Genomic DNA, 20,290 nt, shown 5'->3' with positions numbered 1-20,290 from the left:
AATTTCATAAAAATTAATGATCACTATAATTGTTCCTAATCTCTGTTTTCTATACTAGGAAAAACACAATTTATCTATGAATTTTTGCTATATGTAGACAGAATTGTTCCTAATCTCTGTTTTCTATAATAGGAAAAACATGATTTATATATGAATTATTTGCTATATGTAGAGAGAATATAATACCTTTTACCAAACATGAAACCCTAGCCTTGAATTCTGTGGTACATTTAAAAAAATGCACTTTGCATTGCCAAAAGAGAAATAGTATTGGGTTTTGATCCGTATTTTCTGTTGCTCATTCATTAAGTTGGTGTAAAAGAAGGAAAATCTTAAAAGACATGGAAGGCAGCTCCCTTATAGAGAGCTATCAAAAGAGCGTCCCAAGAGTGCCCTGACCACACTTTTCTTCCCAGATCATGGGCCCCAGCATCTCCGAGCACGCACTGTCTTCCACAGGATCTTCTGACAAGTCTGCTTCACCCTAGGGATACCCATGATCAATACGAGAGAATGAAGAGAAGGATAGGCCGCCATGAGTGTCTCCCAGATGAAGACACTGGTGAGATCAGGAGGATAAGTCTTGGAGGTGATGGAGAAGGGGCTGGCCATGATATAAACCAGGTGAAGTAAGAGGAAGCAGCCCAAGGACTTCAGGGCAGTGATGTGAGCCTTGGCCCGGGCATCCCTCCTACCAGCTAAATGGACCTTCATCTTCTTGTGGTGTGTATACAAAGAGACAATCAGCATCCCAGAGGAAACAAGAAACACCATTAAAGGCAAATAATTTCCTGAATTGAGCCGAAATGCATACAGGTACTGCCAGCTTTCAAAGAGATACCAAATGCTGCTGTTTCCTTGGCGAGGATGACAGAACGTTAAGCCAATTTGGACTGTAAGTAACAAATTGATTATAAAGTAGCCCAGAAGGCACCAGAGACTCAGGTTATAGGCCCTCTGCTTCAGCCACAAGTAGGCCGGGCGATCAAAGGTCGTGATCTTCTTGCAATAGAAGACACTGAGGAAGGTGGCAAACCATAAGCTGGCCTGGCTTACCAGGACCCAGAAGATACTAAGATAGCGAAGCCAAAGGCTGCTCTGGAAAAGTGGAAACAAGCATAAGTCCAAAATGATCAGCCACTGCAGGAGAAATCGGCAGCCAGCCAGGCCCAGGATAATGAGGTTATATGAGGACCAGTTGAATTTTTTGATCCATTCTCTAAAACTCCAGACCACAAGGACTCCATTTCCAATTAAACCGATGAGAAATTCAACCACTGCCACCAGCATCAGCAGTCCTAGGCCAGCGCTCAGCATGGCTGGGGAGAGGAGGCTGTCACTGCTCCTGGCTGAGGTCAGATCCCCTGGTAGCGATAACACACCAGGGTAAATTTGCACACCACAAAATCTGGATTTGGCCTCGTTCTTCTGTAAACTGTCTTCAAGTGAGACTGAACAGCTGTGACGAGGAACAGAGAGGTTGGAAGTTATGATACCATCCGTATTTGCATCTACATGAATGAACCCTGAGTGTAGAACCAGAGATTGCAAACAGTACCACAGACATTGGCTCTCCATCTCAAAGGTTTTGGGCCAAAGTCTAGACACCAGGATATAATGTAACAAGTCCCCTCAACAAGAAAGACCAAATCAAAACATGCTCAGGTGCTATACAGTGCCAGTTATAAGCTCATATGCTATATAAAAAAATAAACTTTATTGTCATAAAAAGAACATTGGGCCAGGCATGATGGCTCACACCTGTAATCCCAACACTTTGAGAGGCCAAGGTGGGTGGATCACCTGAGGCCAGGAGTTCGAGACCAGCCTGGCCAACATAGTGAAACCCCATCTCTACTAAAAATAAAAAAATTATCCTGGTGTGGTGGTGGCTCCTGTAGTCCCAGCTACTCAGGAGGCTGAGGCGGGAGAATCACTTGAACCCAGGAGATGGAAGCTGCAGTGGGCCAAGATTGCGCCACTGCACTCCAGCCTGGGCAACAGAGCAAGACTCCATCTCAAAAAAAAAAAAAAGTAAGCATGCTGAGAACTCTCTACGAAGCTGTAGGCAGGCAGGCCACTGCCCCTCTCTGGGCCTCAGTTGCTCTATTAATAACTGAATGGATTGTAGGACTAGATTTCCATTCCTTCGGGTTAAATTTACAGAGTGCTTATTTCGTGTCAAACTACAGTGTACTAGGCACAGGGGACAGCGCCATTATAATACACAGTCCCTGCCTCCAGGTAGCATTCATCGTACATCATCTCCACCCAGCTGCAAGGCCTGGTACTCTAAAACTCTGGCTGTAGGCTATGGAGGGGCAGAGAAGGTCACGATCTTCTACTGGCCTAAAAATCTAGATGAGGCTAGAACTAGTCCAAAAACAGTGTTTCTTCGGCGACTTTCTGATAGAGACATAGTGCCTGTCTCTCCCCACCTGCCCCAATCTAGCCTGGCAGTGGAATTTGCCACCAATCCTGGTAGCCAACTGACATGTTTCCAGAAAGCTAGTCTGGCATCAAAAAAAAACAAAGTATCCAGAAGTCTAAAGATAGGTTTTTGACTACTTTACTACCGGTGTTGAGAGGCTAAACTGCATAGAAAATTGAGGTAATAATTTAGTGAATTCCCCTAAGAAAAGTGCTTGCCTAAAAAATATACAAGCTCACCTCTTTTTAAAATACATTATTTTCAAACTATAGTTATTTTCTACTTCCTTTTATCAAAAACATAGCATATTGGCAAAGAAAACTGGATTATCTGCAGTAATTTTTTAAAATGTGATACTTTCCATGCAAAATATGAAAACTTGGTTTTGACTTCTGTAGTTTATTAAAATGATGTGATTTGCATTGCTTAGAGAGCAATAAGCTCCAGTTTCTAGCCTGTTTTTCATGTAACCCTTTCATTTTGTTTCAAAATCAAAGAAGAAATGAGAAGAATTGAGAATAAAAATTTCATTTTTCTAAAATCTACAGTTATTTTTACTGTTGTCAGTGATACAGTTAAGGGCCTGATTAGATCCTTCTCCAAAGTCACGGCCTCTAGGATTTCCATGTACATATCATCTCCTACAGAATTCTCTGACAAGTCTGATTCCTCATAACCATTACAATAGATGGAAGTGAAGTATAAACAGCCATGAGCGTTGCAGAGATGGCAAGAATGGTGAGATCAGAGGGAGATTAGAAGGTCATGGAAAAGTGGCTGGCCAAGGCAGAAACCCTGTAAAGGGGGAAGTTCAGAGCGATGAGCACCTTGGTTTGAGCTACCTCCTTACAGCTGTGTGGTCCTCCATCTTCCTGTGATGTCTATACAAAAAGACAAGTGGAACAGAAACATCACAAATAGCAATCAGTTTCCTTCACTAGACTGCAATCTATAAAAATAACAGATTTAAAATGGGATGCAGGATGTTGCTGTTTCCTGTTAATGGTTTTTAAAGGTTCCAGCCAACAAGAGCTGAGAAATAAAAAGTGATCTTGAAAGACACTAGCAAAAAACAAAAACCCAGCCTTTTCAGCTACAAGAAGTCAGCGGGACAAAGGTCATGATCTCCATGCAGCAGAACCCACTGAAGAAAATGGCAAACCACATGTTGGCCTGGCTTACCAGGACTCGAAGACATTCAGATAGTAAAGCCAACCACTGCTCTGGGAAAGTGGAAACAGACTTATGTCCAACATGATCAGCCTGAGTAGGAGAAAGTGGCTACTTACCAGAATCATGAGGATTTATAGGGACTCCTTACGTTTTTTTGACCCATCCTCTAAAACTGCAGACCACAGGGACTCCATTTCCAACCAGGCGGATGAGAAATTCAGCCACTGCAATGGGCATCAGCAATCCCAGGGCAGCCGCCAGCATGGCTGGGGAGGGGAGGGTCTCACTGCTGAATCAGGAGGTGCCCTGCTTCAGTGCTGATGAACATGTCCTGCTCCTGGCTGTGTCAGAATCCCTGAGGATGGTATCAGTATTATGGCAGAGCATTTCACTTCTCACCACTCCGTTTTGTTACTGTCTGAAATCCCTTCTCTGGTAAAGATGTTACAGCTGTGACCAGAAGAAACGTTCCTGAAGGTAACAGTCCCACCTTCAGTTACATCTACCTGACACTGGCCTGGGATCTGAGATTAGGTACAGACACAATTACAGAATGGCCTTCCGAAGGAAAGAACTAAAATCCAGACAGCCTAGAGCACAGTCTCCTGAAATCCTACTTCCACCCGACCTAACTCCACAAAACCTAAGTAAGACAGTCTGAGAATTTAAACAGTGGCAAATGCAAGGCACCTCATGTTATAAAAAGGGAAAGCATGGGCCGGGCGCGGTGGCTCACGCCTATAATCCCAGCACTTTGGGAGGCCGAGGCGGGTGGATCACTTGAGGTTAGGAATTCGAGACCAGCCTGGCCAACATGGTGAAACCCTGTCTCTACTAAAAATACAAAGATTAGCTGGGCATGGTGGCACACACCTGTAGTCCCAGCTACTCAGGAGGCTGAGGCAGGAGAATCACTTGAACCCGAGAGGTGGAGATGGCAGTGAGCCGAGATCGTGCCATTACACTCCAGTCTGGGTGACAGAGCAAGACTCCATCTCAAAAAAAAAAAAAAAAAAAAAAAAAGGGAAAGTATGACATTTATCAATTATTTCACCAATATTTATTAATGACTGCTATGTGCCAGTCCTCTGTTCCAAACTCTTGGGATACAATGGAAAGAAACAAAGTTGCTGCTCTCATGCAGCTTATGTTCTGGTGGGCAAGGCAAATAATCAATGGTTTCAATATGTTTGAAATTTGAATATATAAACATGAGAGCCATATTTACACCTATGCAAAGGCTTATTGCAATGACAATGAAAACAAAGGGAAGGATAGGGTGAGCAAACAAGCAAAAATAAGGAGAAGACAGAATAAATATCAACTGCTGAATAATAAATTCTAGGAGAGGTGAGGCAGGAGAGAAATCTGTGAACCACGACTGCTACTTCATCTCCACACAGAACTGTTCAGCCTATCGGCATCCACACCAAGAGCTGCAATGAAGGGGTGTATGTGGAGAGTGACAGCCTCAGTGCCATCCACTTCACCAGAGCAACAGTATGGTTTTTACTTTTGACACAACCAAAACGTGTCTGCCATAATACTACCATAACTCTTTCTACCAAAGTCTATCGTATTCATGCTCCTATTCCCCACTACTCTGAGCCCTCAGCTACTTTAGCAGTACCTGAACCAAGAAAAGAAAGCTGATGAAAGATCAAGCGGGATGCGAGCATCCAAAGAGACGCTCACAGGGGCAAGTTATGGCTTTACACTCAGCGTCAACAGAGCAGTCTATAATAAGAATATTAAAAAGAATGAAACAAAGAACAAGCATTGGTTTCCAAAACATGGCACTTTCACCCAAAAAATCACCCTGTCCTGCCACCAGACTCAGTTCAGTTCCATCTTCCATCCCCTATTCTACATCTCTCTTGCAAACCTGTATTCCTGTACTCAAGACTTTTTTAAATGCTTCTCAGAATTGTGCCTATATTGCCACTAGATGGCGTCAAGGCAACGCCTCTGTAGAAGCTCTTGACCTAAGTATACAAATTCCCTTAATGAGCTGAATTAGTTCAGATATTCAGAAACTGAACAGATCAAGCATGTTTTTAATAAGCATGTGTAACAGGAACACAATTTATAAATGTACACAAATTCATAGTCTTGCCAGCTTCCTTCCTCACAAAACATGAGGAAGAGGAGTCTTGCTCACCAGTCATTGCGGCCTCTTTGGTGCCGCAATTTAGGCGTTCGGAGAGAGGAGGAGGCACAAACTACACTGAGGCTGCTGTATGCAGCAAAGATCACAACCCCGAGGAAGATGACCAGCATCGGCAACGTTATTCAGGGCAGGAGAGTGAATAGAGTAAAAGCGGGCTAGTGAGGGAACTGCAGATGAAAGAGGGGGAGTTATTTTTTTATTATTTTATTTATTTATTTATTTTGAGACGGAGTCTCGCTCTGTCGCCCAGGCTGGAGTGCAGTGGTGCGATCTCGGCTCACTGCAAGCTCCGCCTCCCGGGTTCACGCCATTCTCCTGCCTCAGCTCCCGAGTAGCTGGGACTACAGGCGCCCGCCACCACGCCCAGCTAAGTTTTTGTATTTTTAGTAGAGACGGGGTTTCACCGTGTTAGCCAGGATGGTCTCGATTTCCTGACCTCGTGATCCACCCGCCTCGGCCTCCTAACGTGCTGGGATTACAGGCGTGAGCCATCGCACCTGGCCCGGGGAGTTATTTTTGTGTGCTTTTATGAATATGAAATTTGGAGAGCTGAGAATTTTTAACTATAGCAGGCAAAATGTGGGGAACCCTCCAGGAGGTGCACATAATTCCCCTCCCTCTGAGTTTGTACTGGACATAATGACTTGCTCCCAATGAACAAAGTGTGGAAATGGGGGAAAAAATAGTAACTTTACAATGTTCCTGGCAGACACCACCTTCACCAAGTGATCAAGGTTAACATCACCAGTGACCAGTCATGTTAATATCACAGAACTCCTAACGTGATGAGTAGGGCACTTTACCTCAGTCTAACAGAGAAAAATATCAGACAAACCCAAATTGAGGGACATTCTACAAAATGCCTGAATAGTAATCTTTAAAACTGGCAAGGTAATTTTAAATGGAGCTGAGAAACCAACACAGACTAGAGATACTAAATGCAACTGTACCATGGTTATGGTAAGATATAAATATTAGCAGAAACTGGGTGAGGATGATAGTTGAACTCTCTGTACTCATTCTGCAACTTTTCTATAAAATATTAGAAAACAAAATGAAATAAAACATTTAAAAAATTTAAATAAAACTCAGATATAATAATTACATTTTTAGCATTTAGCAATGAGAATTGTACATATCCAGAAGACACTGAGACGTTCCCATAGTATTGCAAAATCAAGCTAAGGAAAAGGTCAAGCAGCACAGGCTACAGACAGGGCTTTCTGGGTGCCTGCCCATCCAAGGCAAAGAGTTCACATGTTCATGCTAGTACCAGCTCTCAATGCGACACAGGCCTCAAGATTAGCTTTCTGTTAGATGTATTAATCAATGGGGCACTTGTGGCCATGCAGAGAAAGGCAATGTGTTTTGAAGTCAGACAGATTTAGGGGTGTTCCCAACTCAACCAGTTAGCAGCTAGGTCCTTAGACAAGCCAATTAGCCCCTCTGAGCTTCAGTTCCCCCTCTATAAAAATGATGATAATAATGTTTACCTCACAGAGCTATTGTGATGATAAAACAAATTACCTAGCCTGTTGCTTCCCAAATAGTCTAATTACTGTTACTTTTCTTTCCTTCCCTGGTGATTTCTCTCCCTAACTACTACTTTCAATAAAGTCAGAAAGCACCTGAAGTCTGTTATTCACAGTATGCAAATCCAGGATGAACTGAGCTACTGATTCTAGACACAGGTGTCCAGTTCTGCACAATCCCAGAATGTCTGGAAAGCATGAATAAAGATGAGAGACTGATTAATCCAGGCCTTTAAAACACATAGAAGTCAAAGACGTAAAGGGGTGGGTGGGAGTTAGGAGAGGTCTTTTCTGAGTAATATCAGTGTTTAGCTATTTCTTCTCTTGAGGTACCTGGAGTTCAGATCATTATAACCACAGTCATTGTGCCATCTGTGGAAGCAGCAAAATTGAGACAAATACTTTTTCCATATTTAAAATAAGTCAGAAATGTTGTCAGGCCAATCAAGTATGCACCTGTGTTTAGATGTCTCATTTGCAAGCTAGCTGTGCACACACCCAGTCATTTGCCCAGGGCTCCTGGCTCCTTCCTGCTGACTCAAGGCAGAGTTACAGTCACTCCATTTCACAGACCCCATATATCCACACAGACATAACACAGAGGACAATCACACCGTGGTGAAGTCATGTTGACTCACACCTCTGCCAGGCATGGAGGGGAGGGTGTACAGACTGCACCCCTTCTCCTGCTGTTGACCTTACCCTCGTGTCTCCCCTTTCCTCTCCTCTTCTCCCACCCCCATTAACCCATATCACTCTCTTGTTAATTTCTATGCCAGGCAAATTCTTATACAAACATGGAATTTCTTTTCACACTTTTTTCCTCATGGAGTAAAACTGACCTTGGGGGTCTTCTCTTAGAGGCGGAAATAAACGTATATCTGTGCCTTTCCTTAGACCACAATATCCAAATCCCTAGGAAGTTTTGTCAAATTCCACTTCCCCCTTCCACTCCCACACCCAGAAGGAATGAAGACACTGTATATAAGATGTGAAAAATAAAAATTCCCAATGGACTCTGACATACTTCTCACCCTCCCGGCCCTCTTTGAGAACCAGTGAACTAGACTAGATGATCCATCTCCAGCTTTAACTTGTAAAAAAAATTATATTATTGGAAAATTTATTTTAAATGCCTTCAGTAAGCATCAATTTCACCTGAAGACTGTAGCTTTTGACGCTACCTTAAAAGTTACATTCCGTTCATGCTTTAAAAGACTCCTTTCCAGTAATTTTTTCCCTTTTTTTTAACAATTGAAAATGGTTCATCAACAGAATGCTAGTAACAAAGATCAGGGAAACCCAAAGCCAGACATGTTTAGAAATGTTTAAGTGAAATTTAAGCGATATAAACAAACTTTCAAAATCCTTGAAATTTTTAAGAATTTCATTTACTTCTTACAGAAATTGTATCTACCTTCTCATTACATTTCTGTTGGCCCATTCCTTCCCAAGTAGCAATATTCAAAAGAAATCTAATCATTTTTTCTTCTTTAATGTTACTACTTTTTCATCTAAAAACATATCTCATATAAATATCAAGGCCTAATAGCCCAGAGTCTATATGACACCATGACATTCATTTCAGCTAAGGAAACTAAGCAGCCACAATAATTTCATACTTTCAGAGACTACACTGGGAGCTCTGGATCTATTCCTTCCTAGTTCTGCTATTATGAACCATTCATATGGCTTATTTGGGCTTTAATTTTCTCAACTATATAATGGAGACAATAATAGCTACCTTACCAAAGAGGAGGTTATGACCAACTAAAATAATAACATGTGGAAATGTAGCTCATACAGTATTGGGCGTGTAGCAGTTAAAAGTTAAATGGCAATGACCCTGAGTTCTGGTTACCACGGTGGGTGTTTCATGAGGTTGTACACTGTCCTGACACCTGCCCTCCACTTCAGAAAGTGACTTCTTAAGAAAGAGTTTTTAACTTCCCTCTATGCTCTGCCTCCTGCAGGAAAGGGAGGGGTATGCGGGATATTATTTTTATTAGAGAGCCTCTAAGTTATGTGTCTTGAAAAAATCAAACCAAAAACCAAATTGTTTTAAATCCTTGGTTAATAAGTACTCAGTGGTGGGTATTTAGCAGAGCATATTAGAACCAGCAAAACTCTAAACATACAGCATTCTTAAAAACTGTGCCCAAGGGAGACTTTGGGCAAGTGCCTAAGCAAAGACCGAAGACTTTCTTCAAACAGCAAAAATAGTCCTAACACAAAGACAACACATCCAACCCAGAGAGGGGAAAATTGAAGACAGTGTAGGACAAACAGGAGACAAATTGGCAGAACTTTGCCAATACAATAAAAAGAATCCAGACAAAGCAAAACAATTCATTTACCTTTCTTAGTGAGGAGAAACTGGATGTTGACCTCAGAACTCCCTCTCTGTCTTTTAGGTAGGTAGGTAGGTAGGTAGTTAGGGAGGTGGGTGGGTGGATGGATGGACGAACGGACGGACAGGCAGGCAGACAGACAGACAGACAGACTGTATATACATTATATATTTTAAAATATTTTTGATTATATAAAAATGTTCATTATGGAAAACTTGGAATATACAAAAAAATTTCTTGATTCCTCTCACCTAAAATAATTACTGTTTACATTTTTATACATTTCCTTTTACACTTTTCTTCATATGTACACATTTTTATCAAAAAAATGGTATTATACCACATGTGCAGGTTTTATTTCAACTTCACCTGGTAGGTCATATAAAAATGTTCTTTGGCTATAAGATGGTAAATACACACTATTTCATCATAAAGATATATATTATTGTATGTATTTCAAGTATAGCATAGGTTATTTGACTAAGGTAACAGAGACCAAAAATCCAGCACCTGAAAGAATGGAGACACTGATTTCTCATCAACAGTCCTGGAGTTCAGGCTTGAGCAGTCCAGAGCTGGTGTTACAAGTCCACAGTGTGAAGAACCATGGAGCCAGCTCTAGGATGCAGAATTACTCCACTATCCCAAGCATTCACCTCATCTGCATTGTCCAAGGTAGACAATCATGATGTCAGCATTCCAGCTCATGGAGGGAGTAACGAAGAAAAGATTAAAGAAGGGAAGGCAGGACTGCTCTGAAGCACCACCTAGAAACTATATACATCTTTTCTGCTCACATCCATGGCAATAATGAAATTTGCTGCCAAAATTCTGAACAGCTAATGATTTGATTACTATGGAAGAGAGGAGAAAGAACAGATACTGAGGGACCAATGAGGGTTTCTGCCACTCATTTAGAGTTCTTAAGACATAGTGTGCATTTAATCACTCTCAGTAATCCTTTTATCTCTCTTAGGATTTAACATGATGAATACCTCCAGGTTTCATAGCACAAAACATTGGCTTGGGTAATTTTTACTGAATATTGCAGTCAAGATTCTGGTGGCCAGAATGAGAAAAGTCATGTAATTTATAAAATTTTAAGACTTATTTGACATATGTAAATATTACATAAGCATTTTATGAACACCAAAAAAACCTAAATAAATACAAATTATGATTCCCCAATTCACATTCCAAAACTTGTCAACATCCCATCTTCAGACTCTTGTTCTTTTGGAGCCACAGTCCTGTTGTCCCGACCACAGAAACAACATTCTGGAGAAGAACTGTGCTGTGCACAAATGTGTAAGCAGATGAAATAAATTCACCACAAGTCAAGCACTCCCACTACCTGTCCAGTGCTTCTTTGGCTTTCCACTGAGTTCCATAGCCTATGGTGAGGTACAGTATTTTGTAAATTTGTGTTCATATGGTGTTAATTTCATTATCTAGCACTTGCCTTTGACCTTAGGCTGGCTTCTCTGGATTTTAAGATTTTTGGAACCATTCTTGATTCAGTTTCTTAAATACTAATGACTTCCCTCTATTTACCAACTCTGGCAATATCCTCTTTTCCAGAACAAGCCTAGAAACCTTAGGGTTTCTTGATAGGAATAGCTCAGTTACTATTACCCAGCAAGTGTGAGGACACTTTTTCTGTCTTGTCCCAGAGTGTACGCCTATTCCTTTTTCTTTTCTTTTTTTTTTTTTTTTTGAGACGGATTCTCACTCTTTTGCCCAGGCTGGAGTGCAGTGGCGTGATCTCATCTCACTGCAAGCTCCACCTCCCGCGTTTACGCCATTCTCCTGCCTCAGCCTCCCAAGTAGCTGGGACTACAGGTGCCTGCCACCACGCCCAGCTAATTTTTTTGTATTTTTAGTAGAGAGGGGGTTTCACCGTGTTGGCCAGGATGGTCTCGATCTCCTGACCTCGTGATTCGCCTCCCTCAGCCTCCCAAAGTGCTGGGATTACAAGCTTGAGCCACCGTGCCCAGCCCAGTGTATGCCTATTTCTTTTCACCTTTCTCTTTCCTTCTTTTCTCTCTGAAACCTTCCTTTTTTCCTTTTCTCTTTGCACTGAACCCCCTTCCTCTGCTTTTCGTCAGTCCAGTGGCTCCCAGTGACCACCTATCCACTGCTGAGCCCTTACTCAGGCCTCCTCAGCTAAACCACAAACATTTAACTCATCACGTGCACCCCAATGTATTCTGTAATTTGGAAGAATTTCCCATTATACTTTAATAGACAATGAAACAATGTGATGATTTCCATTATCCATGGATTCAATGGTCATGCAAAATACATGACAAATAATGCCTCAAAACAGTTTCTTACAGAATGTGCCTTATTTTAAAATACTTACATACCAAAAAAAAAAAATTACAGAATAAACTGAAATTCAGGCACTCAAAAGCCTACGATGTCAGATCAGCAATCACAAAACTGAATTCCTCAGACTACTGGGAAAACTGCAAACAGAAAATCTTGCCCCCAAACCATCAGATGAATCTAGGTATGGTTTACCGAAATTCCACTATTTTTTGAAACAAAGAATCTTCTTTGCTGTTGTTTTCAGTTTAGGATGTGTGATAATAATGAGAACAGAATGTCCTGGAGAGTAAAGGGTGGCAAAAATCAGACAAATGGATTTGGTCCCCATATCCATCCCTACATAAAAGGGGAGATACTGGACCAGTGTAGCAACTGAATATGGAATGTAGAGGATGAGGAAATAGATCATCAGCTTCATAGCACCTACATGAGCTTTCGTCTGGGGATTCCAGAAACCAGTGGCATTTTTCTGCATCTTCTGTATATGTCTCCTCAAGGAGTGTATTAGCAAGGAAGCAGAAGTCACATTAATGATTAACTGGAGAGATGAGCTCAAGACCAAAGAAACCACTAAAGACAAGATGCCCTCATTGATATTAAATGATGTGTTATTTCTTGTATTCACAAGTTCAGGAAAAGGTGATGCCTGGCTAAGCGTGATGTACAGGCAAGTGGTGAAAGCAGAAATCAGCACACAGGCCAGCAGCAGCCTGGGGATCTTTGGGGAGATATTCCGCTTCAGCAGGAGAAACACTGAGTGTTGGAAGTTAGTAATCTTCACACAGTACAAGATATTGAGCAAGGTCACAAACCAGAGACTGCTCGAGTCCAAAAACATGAAACACAACACAAAAAAAGCAGACAGGTAGACTGACCTTTCCGTATTTGAAGAGACGAAGTAGATGGTGTTCACCAGAAATAGTCCCAGCATAAGAAACCTGGTGATGCCCAGGCTGAACAGGATCCTATCAGAAGAGGAGATTCTATGGCTTTTGATCCAAGTTTTGCAATTGACCACTGTAATAAACAGATTCATAATGATTCCTACAAAATTTAAAATAACCGAGGCAATAATAGCAGAGAAATAGAATAACCGAAGCATCTTTACTCATTGAGGATTCAGCAGTTATGGTGCTGATAGTGGAGGCAGGAGAAATACCAAAATGTATAAGCAGACACCAGTATCCAGCCAGGAAGGACATCTCCTTTTTAATTTTTCCCAGCATGGCAAATGAGCCATTCATGATCAAGGGCCAGCTGCTTTTACTGAGATGCAAATCTTCCAAGGATTACATTACTATTTCTTCATTAGTATCCTGTTCTCCTTAGAAATGCCTAATTACAGCAAGCCTAGGTGATGCTGGGAGTCCACTCCTCCAAGAGCAGGAGGGCAAGAGGGAAGAGTCACAGCAGGCTCCAAAAACTGAGAATCCAAATCAGAGAGCTTGAGTCCAGCAATGTTTCTGTCACTGTTTTACGGTAAAGTTTTTCTTCATAAAAATGCCAGAATATGGCAGAAATCCTAATTCCTCACTCCTACCCATCCACCTTCTAGCCACATATTCATGGATGACCAGAATCCAATTTCTCTCTCCCCTCTAATCTGTTGCTGCCACAACCAGTTTCACCAATTGGCCATGCCAATGCCACTCTTTCAACCTTAGTGATTCACCTATAGCGATTTACAGTGATCTAATAGATCAAGTTCAAAGACCCAATACCTCCTTGAGAAAACATTTCTCGATTAATCCCATTCCTTCTGACGCCCTTTGCTTTGCATTCTCTATCTACATACATACATTTGTGCCATAACCATTTGCTATGTGCTGGTTTTTCTTAGAAAAATTAAGTCAGCCCTTGTAGGTGTTTCCTTTATAAATCTGGGTTTATGTTTAGATCATATGTGGCTATTTTCTCTTAGGCATTTAACTGTCAATCCAGGTACCCTGGAATGAGATACACAGTAATGCATTAGTTGTAGTTTGGTGAGCCAAACAGCTAGGCATCTCATTGCTGGATTTCTCTGTACTTGCTCAGATGGGAAATGGCACAATATCCCTGGCAAATGATATTATGGAGGACCATAGGTGAATGTAAGAGTATGGCATCTCTTATCTACTCTAGCAGCTGAATGAAACCAAGGTGCAATCCTGGATGCAGCCACATACGTTACCAAAGTAGCATCAAGGTACAGCACAAAGTCCTACTGCCAAGTCCAAATAGAAATAGACAAGAAAAAGGAGCTAAGATTTAATGATAATCAGGTCCAGAAGAGGGGAATACATTCATGAGGCCCTTTAAGACAGATGACAGGAAGGCAAGCCTGGAGAAATTCTCTGACCGGGTGCCCAGGTGCTTACAGAAGCTTTTTATTCAAAACTAACAGGCACTGATAGAGGCATGCCCACATCAGTTGAGTAGGCAAACAGAACGAGCCAGGAAGACGATGACTAAAAGGAAAATTATAGCACAGATTTCCAATTAATTATCCATAGATGGCTGCATTAAAGTGATGAAGTTGAAATATTACTAACATCACATTTAAATAGAATAAATAATATAGAGTAAGCCATAAGAGATAAATGTGGCCAAAAGAGCAGGAATCCCAGAATTAGATAGTAACAGACTCTATCTAGAATGTACTATACCAAATTGTTGGGTTCTCTGTAGGAGGAAGTGCTATAATTAAGATGTGATAAGGTTGGCTAGCACAATCAATGAATGAGCTCATTCAGTTAGAAGTTATTTCCACAAGAGTCAGTATAGGAAAAGTGTTAACAGAACCCTTTCTCTCTCTGCATGAAAATTTGACCTATGGTTAAACTTCCTAGCTGTTTTCCTTATCAACCTGATAAGGGTAAGAACATCAACTATGTTTCTAGACCAAAAAAAAAAAAAAAAAGACTCTTGATTGGCAAATTGCATCTTGACTGGAAGGAACTATAAGTGAACTGTAATAAGTATCTTATGGAGACTACATGCATTGGGCTTCCTTCCCATGTGCCTGTACCTTGACTCAACCCTAGAAGCTTTGTCTACAAAATTATCACAAGATAAATTGGATCTTTTGGGACACGAAGCTTTTAATTTGCAGCAGCTCCTACCCTTACCCTAACGTGGATCTCTTATTTCTGTACCTGAACTGTATGGCCTGCACCAAACTCTGCAAAAGAGGAAGGCCTGACACTGCCCTGCTGGTAAGTCGGGTCCCTCAACTATATCCATCTGAGTAGGCTGGTACCACAGTAGCCTAAGACAGTCTTATCAGTTTGATTATTTACTAGAGCCCAAGAAGACCAACCAGCAGGCATTGCAGTCATGGATCCAAACTCTGCTTCTTGACAGGTCTGTAAGGAAGGCTTTAGGGCAAATAGTCAAAGCAAATGAATGGCACTTAACTTATTTGATGATGGCTCTGAAGAATAAGGTCAGTCATGAAGAAACAGGAATTTAAAAGTTTGAAATTTTTTCAGGTGGAGCCAAGATGGCCAAATAGGAATAGCTCCAGTCTACAGCTCCCAGCGTGAGAGACGCAGGAGACAGGTGATTTCTGCATTTCCAACTGAGGTACTGGGTTCATCTCACTGGGGAGTGTCAGACAGTGGGTACACGACAGTGGGTGCCATGCACCAAGCGTGAGCCAAAGCAGGGCGAGGCATAGCCTCACCCGGGAACCACAAGGGGTCAGGGAATCCTCTTTCCTAGTCAAAGAAGGGCGTGACAGACGGCACCTGGAAAATCAGGTCACTCCCACCCTAATACTGCGCTTTTCCAATGGTCTTAGCAAACAGCACACCAGGAGATTATATCCCATGCCTGGCTCGGACGGTCCTACGCCCACAGAGCCTTGCTCATTGCTAGCACAGCAGTCTGAGATCAAACTACAAGGTGGCAGCGAGGCTGGGGGAGGGGCGCCTGCCATTGCCAAGGCTCAAGGAGGTAAACAAAGTGGCTGGGAAGCTCGAATTGGGTGGAGCCCACGGCAGCACACGGAGGCCTGGCTGCCTCTGTAGACTCCACCTCTGGAGGCAGGGCATAGCCAAACAAAAGGCAGCAGAAACCTCTGCAGACTTAAATGTCCCTGTCTGACAGCTTTGAAGAGAGTAGTGGTTCTCCCAGCACACAGCTGGAGATCTGAGAACGAACAGACTGCCTCTTCAAGTGGGTCCCTGACCCCCGAGTAGCCTAACTGGGAGGCACCCCCCAGTAGGGGCAGACTGACACCTCACAAGGCTGGGTACTCCTCTGAGACAAAACTTCCAGAGGAACAATCAGGCAGCAAAATTTGCTGTTCACCAATATCCACTGTTCTGCAGCCTCCGCTGCTGATACCCAGGCAAACAGGGTCTGGAGTGGACCTCCAGCAAACTCCAACAGACCTGCAGCTGAGGGTCCTGACTGTTAGAAGGAAAACTAACAAACAGAAAGGACATCGACACCAAAACCCCATCTGTACGTCACCATCATCAAAGACCAAAGGTAGATAAAACCAAAGATGGGGAAAAAACAGAGAAGAAAAACTGGAAACTCTAAAAATCAGAGCACTTCTCCTCCTCCAAAGGGACGCAGCTCCTTACCAGCAACGGAACAAAGCTGGATGGAGAATGACTTTGACGAGTTGAGAGAAGAAGGCTTCAGACGATCAAACTACTCCAAGCTAAAGGAGGAAGTTCGAACCCATGGCAAATAAGTTAAAAACCTTGAAAAAAAATTAGACGAATGGCTAACTAGAATAACCAATGCAGAGAAGTCCTTAAAGGACCTGATGGAGCTGAAAACCACAGCACAAGAACTATGTGACGAGTGCACAAGCCTCAGTAGCTGATTCGATCAACTGGAAGAAAGGGTATCAGTGATGGAAGATCAAATGAATGAAATGAAGCAAGAAGAGAAGTTTAGAGGAAAAAGAATAAAAAGAAATGAACAAAGCCTTCAAGAAATATAGGACTATGTGAAAAGACCAAATCTACGTCTGATTGGTGTACCTGAAAGTGACAGGGAGAATGGAACCAAGTTGGAAAACACTCTGCAGGATATTACCCAGGAGAACTTCCCCAGTCTAGCAAGGCAGGCCAACATTCACATTCAGGAAATACAGAGAACGCCACAAAGATACTCCTCGAGAAGAGCAACTCCAAGACACATAATTGTCAGATTCACCAAAGTTGAAATGAAGGAAAAAATGTTAAGGGCAGCCAGAGAGAAAGGTCGGGTTACCCACAAATTTACAAGAAGAAAACAACTCCATTAACAAGTGGGCGAAGGATATGAACAGACACTTCTCAAAAAAAGACATTTATGCAGCCAAAAGACACATGAAAAAATGCTCATCATCACTGGCCATCAGAGAAATTCAAATCAAAACCACAATGAGATACCATCTCACACCAGTTAGAATGGTGATCACTAAAAACTCAGGAAACAACAGGTGCTGGAGAGGATGTGAAGAAATAGGAACACTTTTACACGTTGGTGGGACTGTAAACTAGTTCAACCATTTTGGAAGACAGTGTGGCGATTCCTCAGGGATCTAGAACTAGAAATACCATTTGACCCAGCCATCCCATTACTGGGTATATACCCAAAGGATTATAAATCATGCTGCTATAAAGACACATGCACATGTATGCTTATTGAGGCACTATTCACAATAGTAAAGACTTGGAACGAAGTCAAATGTCCAACAGTGACAGACTGGATGAAAAAAATGTGGCACATATACACCATGGAATACTATGCAACCATAAAAAATGAATTCATGCCCTTTGTAGGGACATGGATGAAGCTGGAAACTATCATTCTCAGCAAACTATCGCAAGGACAAAAAACCAAACACCGCATGTTCTCACTCATAGCTGGGAATTCAATAATGAGAACACATGGACACAGGAAGGGGAACATCACACACCGGGGCCTGTTGTGGGGAGGGGGGAGGGGGGAGGGATAGCATTAGGGGATATACCTAATGTTAAATGATGAGTTAATGGGTGCAGCACACCAACATGGCACATGTATACATATGTAACAAACCTGCATGTTGTGCACATGTACCCTAAAACTTAAAGTATAATAAAAAGAAAAAAGTTGTGGCAAAAAAAATACACCCTACCTTAAGCTTCTTGTAGCAATGATTTCTATAAATGAGACTTTTTAAGGAGACCCTAAGTTAAAAGTTATTGATAATCTAAAATCAAAATTGGCATGAAGATTCTTTTGTGATTAGCTAATATTTCAGAAGTTTTAAGGAAGTAATGTAAACATTTTCAGATTTTTTACTTTTATTTACTTTTTAAAAATTCTCTTCAAAGAAATTTAGTGTTCTGTCAATATTAATTTATATGAAATAGTAGCTAAACTTCTCCTTCTCAGTTTCCAGATGGAAGGTGATTAAATTTAAAATAAGAAAAAAAAAGAGATCTTTTCAAAAAAGTAATACATGGCACTTAGGAGAGAAAAGAAAACTTCCATTACTTGTGGTTTTTTTAAACGCTTGCTATGTTCCCAGCAGTGCATCAGGCATCCTAGGAGGAGTATATGGTTATCCCTATTTATGAGTGAGCAAAATGAAGATCAGGGAAAATAAGTGACTGCCTAATACCAGAGCAAATGCCTTAGCCCATTTTCTGCTGCTATAACAGAAAACCACACATTGGGTAATTTATAAAGAAAAGAAATCTAGTTGGCTCACAGTTCTGGAAGCTGGGAAGTCCAAGAGCATGGTGCTGGCATCAGCTTGGCATCTAATGAGGGCCTACTTAGTATGAGAGGGCATACATGGCAGAGGGCAAGAATGTGTACATGAGAACAAGACAGGAAAAGGGGGCCAAACTCCTGCAATAACAAACCCACTCCTGCATTAATCCATTCATGAGGGCAAAGCCCTCATGACCCAATCACCTCTTAAAGGCTCTACCTCTCAACACTGTTACAAGGGCACAATTACATTCTGTCATGAGTTTTGGAGGGGACATCCAAACCATAGCAGCAAACGAGTGGCTAAGCTGAAAGGTCTGAGACTGAGCTCTTTCTACTACACTAGACTTCCCCTCACTGGTTCCTTCATTCTATAAACTGTTATTATCAGCCAGACACTGTTAGGTGCTGGGGAAATAGAGAAGAATCACCCACAGCACATCCCGCCTTTAAAGAATATACAAAATGGTAAAAAAAAAAAAAAAAAAAAGACAGATGAATAGACAGAGCTGAGAGTTTTAGATGCCATAATAAGGAAACATAAGGAGCACAACATGAGTGTTCAGGAGGCACACTTGATCCAGTTTTGGCAGTTCAGGAACTGAGAAGACATATAAATTAAGTTTTAAAGGATGTAAAGAGATTATCCAAAAAAAACTAAGGTAGGGAGAAAGAAGGATATTGGAAACAGAGAACTCTACACGCAGACTAAGAGGTGATAGTGTGTGGTGGGTTCAGAAAACAGAAGAGGGGAGGGGTACAAGGACAGGAAGAGAAGTAGTGGGAGATGAAACTGGAAAGATAAATCAGGAAGTATCTGTGCCATAGTAGGTACAGAATTTGGACATAATTATTATACTAATGTGATCAGAGGCATGTACAACATTAGAAAAACACACAGAATAAGTGCTTAGCTTCACCTAAAAGAGTCAGAGAAAGTTTCCCAGAGGAGGGAGGTCTTGAAGAATAAGAGAAGTTGGCACAGCTGATAAGAAAGATAATTCTAGGCATAGAAAGCAGCACATGGAAAAGCATAGCAGCAAGAAGAGTATGGCATATTTGGGAACTAGAAGTAGTTCAAAGTTCTTTTGGAAAAGCAAGGAACAAGAAGATGAAACTAAAAAGAAGAAAACAGAGACCAAGTGATGACTGACTTTATGCTGTAAACTAAGTAGTTTGGACTTTACCCGAAGCAATGGAGAGCCATTGCGAGACTTTTAAGAGGGGAGCATTACTGTCATATTTTCACTGTATGAAGAACACAATCCAAGTAATGAGGAAAGGCTTTGTTGGAAGGGGATGGAGCTGGAAACAGGAAACTAGTTAGAATCCTGTTGCAATCACTCTGATGGGCTGAAAAGAGTGGAAATGGAGACCAGGGAACATTTGAGAGAAATGTTTTGAAGTACAACCAACAGGATCTGGCAACTAAATGGATATTGAGGCTGTAGAAGAAGGCAGAATCTGGAATGATTTCTAGAATTCTGGTGCACTTAGAACACACACACACACACATGCACATACACTTATATGTCTTTCAGTGAGTATCTTTATCATCTGCACTAGCTTTTTAATAAAGAGATTACTTATATGAGAGGTCTGCCAA

At 41.7% G+C, this 20,290-nt stretch overlaps 2 protein-coding genes across 2 annotated transcripts; both read right to left on the bottom strand.

Annotated features, from left to right (window-relative positions):
• Positions 1 to 317: 317 nt before the first annotated feature.
• On the bottom strand, positions 318 to 1,456 carry TAS2R5 (taste 2 receptor member 5). Its single transcript, XM_003270829.4, has one exon. It carries the CDS (start codon positions 1,315 to 1,317, stop codon positions 418 to 420), a length of 900 nt encoding a protein of 299 aa, XP_003270877.1. The 5' UTR covers positions 1,318 to 1,456; the 3' UTR covers positions 318 to 417.
• A 9,287-nt stretch (positions 1,457 to 10,743) lies between these two features.
• Positions 10,744 to 13,134, bottom strand: TAS2R4 (taste 2 receptor member 4). The gene has a single exon (XM_030825900.1). The coding sequence runs from the start codon at positions 13,091 to 13,093 to the stop codon at positions 12,194 to 12,196; it is 900 nt and encodes a 299-aa protein (XP_030681760.1). The 5' UTR covers positions 13,094 to 13,134; the 3' UTR covers positions 10,744 to 12,193.
• Between the last annotated feature and the right edge of the window lie 7,156 nt (positions 13,135 to 20,290).

The sequence above is a fragment of the Nomascus leucogenys genome, chromosome 13 (genome assembly GCF_006542625.1).
Source record: "Nomascus leucogenys isolate Asia chromosome 13, Asia_NLE_v1, whole genome shotgun sequence".
Taxonomy (NCBI): domain Eukaryota; kingdom Metazoa; phylum Chordata; class Mammalia; order Primates; family Hylobatidae; genus Nomascus; species Nomascus leucogenys.
The sequence above is the reverse complement of the archived record's forward strand: the minus strand, read 5'-3'. Positions and strand labels throughout refer to the sequence as shown.